At 54.2% G+C, this 6,000-nt stretch overlaps 1 protein-coding gene across 1 annotated transcript in view; it reads left to right on the plus strand.

The window, feature by feature from the left end:
- The window catches only part of MYBPC2 (myosin binding protein C2), a 35,035-nt gene extending 29,242 nt beyond the window's left edge, over positions 1-5,793 (plus strand). The window contains exons 26-28 of the mRNA XM_035285914.3: positions 111-247; positions 3,465-3,651; positions 5,659-5,793. Coding sequence (XP_035141805.3) covers positions 111-247; positions 3,465-3,651; positions 5,659-5,669 — 335 coding nt within the window. The 3' untranslated portion in view covers positions 5,670-5,793. The remainder of the gene's footprint in view (positions 1-110; positions 248-3,464; positions 3,652-5,658) is intronic.
- Positions 5,794-6,000: the final 207 nt, after the last annotated feature.

Here is a 6,000-nt window from a genome sequence, read left to right on the forward strand (position 1 = left end):
GGGGTTGACAGCACCTGGCCATGTGGCAGAGGGGAGTTCGGTTTGTTCCCTGGCTGGGGTCAGGGGACCATCTGGATGGGTCGCCTGATGGGTGCATCTTCTCTCCTCAGGAATCACCTTCAAACCGTTCGAGTATAAAGAGCATGACTTCCGGATGCCTCCCAAGTTCCTGACGCCTCTCATAGACCGGGTGATCGTGGCTGGGTACTCGGCGGCTCTCAATTGCGCTGTCAGAGGCCACCCAAAGGTGCCAGGGCAGGGACCCGGATCTGCATGTGTGTTGCCTTGTGGGGAATCTTCCACACAACAAAGCCCCCACTCCCCATCATAACATTCTTCTTCCCCAAGTTCTCGGTCTCAAGGGATTGAGTCACTTAAAAAAAAAACTTTTTTTTTTTTTTTTTTTTTCTGAGACAGAGTCTTGCTCTGTTGCCCAGGCTGGAGTGCAATGGCACAATCTTGGCTCACTGCAACATCTGCCTCCTGGGTTCAAGCAATTCTCCTGCCTCTGCCTTCCGAGCAGCTGGGACTACAGGCGTGAGCCCCACGCCCGGCTAATTTTTTGTATATTTGGTAGAGACCGGGTTTCACCGTGTTAGCCAGGATGGTCTCGATCTCCTGACCCCGTGATCTGCCAGCCTCGGCCTCCCAAAGAGTTGGGATTACAGGCGTGAGCCACTGCGCCCGGTGTAAAAAAAAAAACCAAATATTTTTAATTGATTCTTTTTTTTTTGAGACAGGGTCTTGCTCTGTCACCCAGGCTAGAGTGCAGCGGCGTGATCACAGGTTGCTGCGACTTTGACCTCCTGGGCTCAAGCGATCCTCCCACCTCATCCTCCCAAGTAGCTGGGACCACAAGCATGCACCACCATGCCCAGCTAATTTTATTATTTATAGAGATGGGGTCTTGCTATGTTGTCCAGACTGGTCTTGGACTCCCAGGCTCAAGTGATTCTCCCACCTTGACCTCCCAAAGTGCTGGGATCACAGGCATGAGCCACTGCGCCCACACTGGACTTGGGCACTGTTCACCCACTTCCTGTTAACTCCTCTGACCAGAGCCCAAGTCTCAGACAATCAGTGACACCTTGCTTTTGGCTTCATGCCTTTTTCCTTCTTCCTTCGTCTTCTTTTTTTTTTCTGAGACAGAATCTCACTCTCTCGCCCAGGCTGGAGTGCACTGGCACCATCTTGGCTCACTGCAACCTCCATCTCCTGGGTTTTAAGCGATTCTCCTGCCTCAGCCTCCTAGGTAGCTAGGATTACAGGCATGTGCCACCAAGCCTGGCTAATTTTTGTATTTTTAGTAGATACAGGGTTTCACTGACCTCACTGCCTCAGCCTCCCAAAGTGCTGGAATTACAGGCGTGAGGCACTGCTCCTGGCCTCCTCCTGCCTTTTTCCTTGCTCCCCTGCACCCTTTCCCAACTGCCAGGTAACAGCTTGTCTTGGCAGCTTGAGGAGAGGACTATTAGTCTCTCTTTCTCTGTCCAAGGATAAATGCCAGTCCCGTGGAAAAAGAAACCTCGGGGGCAGGGGCAGCCTCAACCGCCACGCCTCCCCAGGGTCTTCCTATACAGCTGTTTCCCGACTGCTGTTTGGGAATATGGATACTTGCAACCTTGAGCTCATTTAGACCAGGGGTTGGCGAACCATTGCCCATGGGTCAGATCCACCCATCACTGGTTTCTCTCAATAAAGTTTTATTGGAACATGGGCCATGCACCTTTGTTTATGTTTTGTTTACAGTGCTGCAGACAAAACATAAATAAATGTACATGGCTTGTGTTCCGGGTCCAGAGACGGCAGGGCTCAAAAAGCCCCAAATATTTACCATCTGGCCCGTTATAGGAACAGTTTGCCGGCTTCTGGTCTGGGCTGTAGATTCTTCGCTTCAGCCTCCTTAAGGCCTACCACGGATTTGTTAGTTCACCATCTCCATCTCTGTACTTCATTCACGGAGTCCATTCATTCATGTCATTCATTCCGCTCATTTATCCACCTACCAATCCGTCCATTTCCTCAGTTCATTCATTCACTCCATTGGCTTGTACAGCACTCATTCATTTATGCACTCCATTTATTCTTTCAACAAACATTTTCAGAGGCTCTCAATGACCTGAGTGATTTGAACAAGAAACTTCCTGTATGTTGGGGGAGACTGACATTCACCCAGAGTCACACATAAAATAAAATTATAAAGGGTTGGGCCAGGCACGGTGGCTCATGCCTGTAATCCCAGCACTTTGGGAGGCTGAGGCAGGCATATCACCTGAGGTCAGGAGTTCGAGACCAGGCTGGTCAACATGATGAAACCTTGTCTCTACTAAAAATACAAAAATTAGTCAGGCATGATGGTGTGCTTGTAATCCCAGCTACTCAGGAGGCTGAGGCAGGAGAATTGCTTGAACCCAGGAGATGGAGGTTGCAGTGAGCCGAGATCATGCCACTGCACTCCAGCCTGGATGACAAAGTGAGACTCCATCCCCACCCCCCAAAAGAGCAGGGGCTGGTGGGACACAGTGGCTCACTCCTGGAATCCCAGCACTTTGGGAAGCCATGGCAAGAGGTTGGCTTCAGGCCAGGAGTTTGCCAGCCTGGGCAATATGGCAAAACCCATCTCTATGTGAAACAAACCAAAAAAACAACAAAAAAAACGTAATTGGTGGGGTGCGGTGGCTCACGCCTGTAATCCCAGCACTTTGGGAGGCCAAGGCGGGTGGATCACAAGGTCAGGAGTTCGAGACCATCCTGGCAAATATGGTGAAACAACATCTCTACTAAAAATGCAAAAATTAGCTGGACATGGTGGTGCGTGCCTGTAATCCCAGCTACTCAGGAGGCTGAGGCAGGAGAATTGCTTGAACTGGGACCCGGGAGGTGGAGGTTGCAGTGAGCCGAGATCGCACCACTGCACTCCAGCCTGGGCTACAGAGCAAGACTCCACCTAAAAAAAAATGTATAAAGGGAGGCAGAATATAAACACAGGTATTCTTGTTCCAGTCTAGGGACCACAAGGGGACATGTCAACTGAGACCTAAAGGATTGGTTAAAAAAAAAAAAAAAAAAAGGAGGGAAGGAAAAGCAGTATGGAAGAGGGAACGGCCAGCGTCAGGGCCCTGAGATCTGCGTCTGTGTAGTCCGTTTGAAGGACAGAGGCTGCCTGTTTGGCTGGAGCAGAGGAGTAATGGGGGTCAAAGACTGTGGGGCCCTGGGGGGCCGCTGCAAGCAGTGAGCTCTTTGTCCTGAGAGCAATGGGAAGACCCCACCGTTACCCTGTGAAGTAGGGATTATCAACCTGCTTTTACAGAAGAGGAAACTGAGGGTCAGGGAGAAGTCACTAGTCCAAGGACTCCGGCAAGAGGGTGGCAGAGCCCAGAGCCCAGATCTGCTTCCCAAGCCCCACTGTGGCATTGCCCAGGGGCCGTCGCTAAGTTGGCCTCCTCTCCCTTGACTCTCAACAGCCGAAAGTGGTCTGGATGAAGAATAAGATGGAAATCCGCGAAGATCCCAAGTTCCTGATGACCAACTACCAGGGGGTCCTGACGCTGAACATCCGCCGACCCTCACCCTTCGACGCTGGGACTTACAGCTGCCGGGCCGTCAACGAGCTGGGCGAGGCACTGGCTGAGTGCAAGCTGGAGGTCCGAGGTGAGGGCGTGGCCGTCCCCAACTCTGGCTGACCCTTGCTCGGGCCCCGTGCCATCCTGGCCCAAGGCCCCAGGCTAAGAACTGCTGAGCTCTGGATATGAGTGAGACCCGCCCTCTAGGGGAGGATTGGGAAGCTGCTGTCCTGAAGGCAGTGCGGGGCGTCGTAGAAGTTGGGACAGGGCAGCCCCGACCCAGCTTGGGCAGGAGGAGTCAGATTTTTCCAAGGAGTTGGAGGACAAAGGAGAGGGAGGCTGGGCCGGGCGCGGTGGCTCACGCCTGTAATCCCGGCACCTTGGGAGGCCAAGGTGGGTGGATCACAAGGTCAGGAGTTCAAGACTAGCCTGGCCAAGATGGTGAAACCCCGTTTCTACTAAAAATACAAAACAAATTAGCCAGGCATGGTAGCACGCACCTGTAATCCCAGCTGCTCAGGAGACTGAGGTAGAGAATTGCTTGTGGAGGTTGCAGTGAGCCAAGATCGCACCACTGCACTCTAGCCTGGGCGACAAAGCGAGACTCCGTCTCAAAATAAATAAATAAATAAATAAATAAAAATTAAAAAAGGAGAGGGAGGCTGAGCGAGAAGGGCTTAGCAAACGTCCCCAAGGCCTCCAGTTTGCCTGGGTCCCCGTAGGCAGATGGGTTGACGGAGTTAGAGCAAACATGGATAACACGGATGACTAGGGGCCGTGGGAGCTCCCAGAGGCGCCTCCCCTCCACAGCCCGTCCCCAAGCTCCGACCCCCTAGCCCCTGCCTCTCCCTGCCCTGTCCCCTGGTCTCAGTCCGACAGCTCCGGCCCCAGCTCAAGCCACATTCTCTTCCTCCTGGATTCCATTTCCAGCCGCTTCCCTGTCTCCAGTCTCTCCCTCCTGCTGGCCACCCTGACCCTAGACTGGCCCCAGGAGTCCTTCTTTATCCAGACCTGCTCTGCCCCAGCCCTGCTCCCAGCCCACTGGGGGCTCCCCATGGCCCCAGCACCCCTCCGCCTGGTGCTCTTGGTGCTGGATCTGCCCCGGCGCTCACCCACCCCAGTTCTTCCCCCATGACGTCCCAGCCACACCAGGCTGTTGGCAGTTACACTGGCTAGGCTTTCCTGCCACAGGGACTTCGCATATGCTCTTCCCTCTTCCCGGAACATGCTTCCCCCGCTCCTTCACCCTGCACTCTGGCCCATCAGACACCTGCCAGTCCAGTCTCAGCAAGGAGGCCACTAGCTGTCCCTTAGAGCAAGATGACATCAATGTGGACTTCTAGAGTCCCCCCCGGATGCTGACCTCTGACCACTCAGACTTCCCTGGCTCTGAGGATGGCCCAGCAGACAGAGCAGCTGGGGACCCTTAACAAAGGCTCAGAGAGGACAGCTTCTAGCCAAGCACGGTGGCTCATACCTGTAATCCCAGCACAGTGGGAGGCCAAGGCAGGAGGTTTGCTTGAGCCCAGGAGTTTGAGACCAGCCTGGGCAACATGGCGAGACCCTGTCTCTACTGAAAATACCAAAAAAAATGATCTGGGCATGGTGGCGTGTGCCTGTCATCCCAGCTACCTGGTCGGGAGGGGGCTGAGGCAGGAGGATCACTTGAACCAGGGAGGTTGAGGCTGCAGTGAGCTGAGATCTTGCCACTGCACTCCGACCTGGTACAACAGAGTGAGACTCTGTCTCAAAAACACCCAGATCATTGCCTTTCCAAACCAACCCAATGTCTGATATTCTGCTGTCTCCCTGATCAATGGTTGAATAAGCTCAGAAAAATCCTGGCCTTGGGATTCCAGTGTGCAGCCAGCGGCTCCGAACGTCCCCATCTGGGGTCCAGAATAGCAGTAATCAGGGGCACTGTGACGACGGGTGGTCCAGCCACGGTGACCGGGGATGGGGCAGGATGGTGACCGTCATTCCACTCCCCTGCGGGTCACGTGGACGCAGCAGCCGAAGGGGACTTGGGTGGGCCTGGGGCTTCAGAAGGAGGTGCGCCTGGCCCTGCCTCACCCGATTTCTTGTTTTCCCGCAGTGCCGCAGTGAGACCTGTCCCCGTCCCCTACCTGCCAAGACAGTCTGTGGCGGAGTCCTGACCCCAATCCCCAGCCTCCTGGGACTATGTTCTTTGTGGAGTTTTCGCTAAGAAAACAGTGTTGTTGACCCAGGAGTGTCTGTCCTTGACTCTGTAGCTCCGTCTTCCTCCTGCGGGGGGTTGGTCACCCTGGATTTGGCAATGGGAGCAGCCGACGTGACATGGGCCACGGTGAGGTGGCCTCTTGGAAGAGCTTCTTTAGTGAGGCAGCCACTGTCACAGCAACCACAGAACGTGAAAGGTGAACCCAAGCTGGGTGCGGTGGCTCAAGCCTGTAATCCT

Source organism: Callithrix jacchus, chromosome 22, assembly GCF_049354715.1.
Source record: "Callithrix jacchus isolate 240 chromosome 22, calJac240_pri, whole genome shotgun sequence".
Taxonomy (NCBI): Eukaryota; Metazoa; Chordata; class Mammalia; order Primates; family Cebidae; genus Callithrix; species Callithrix jacchus.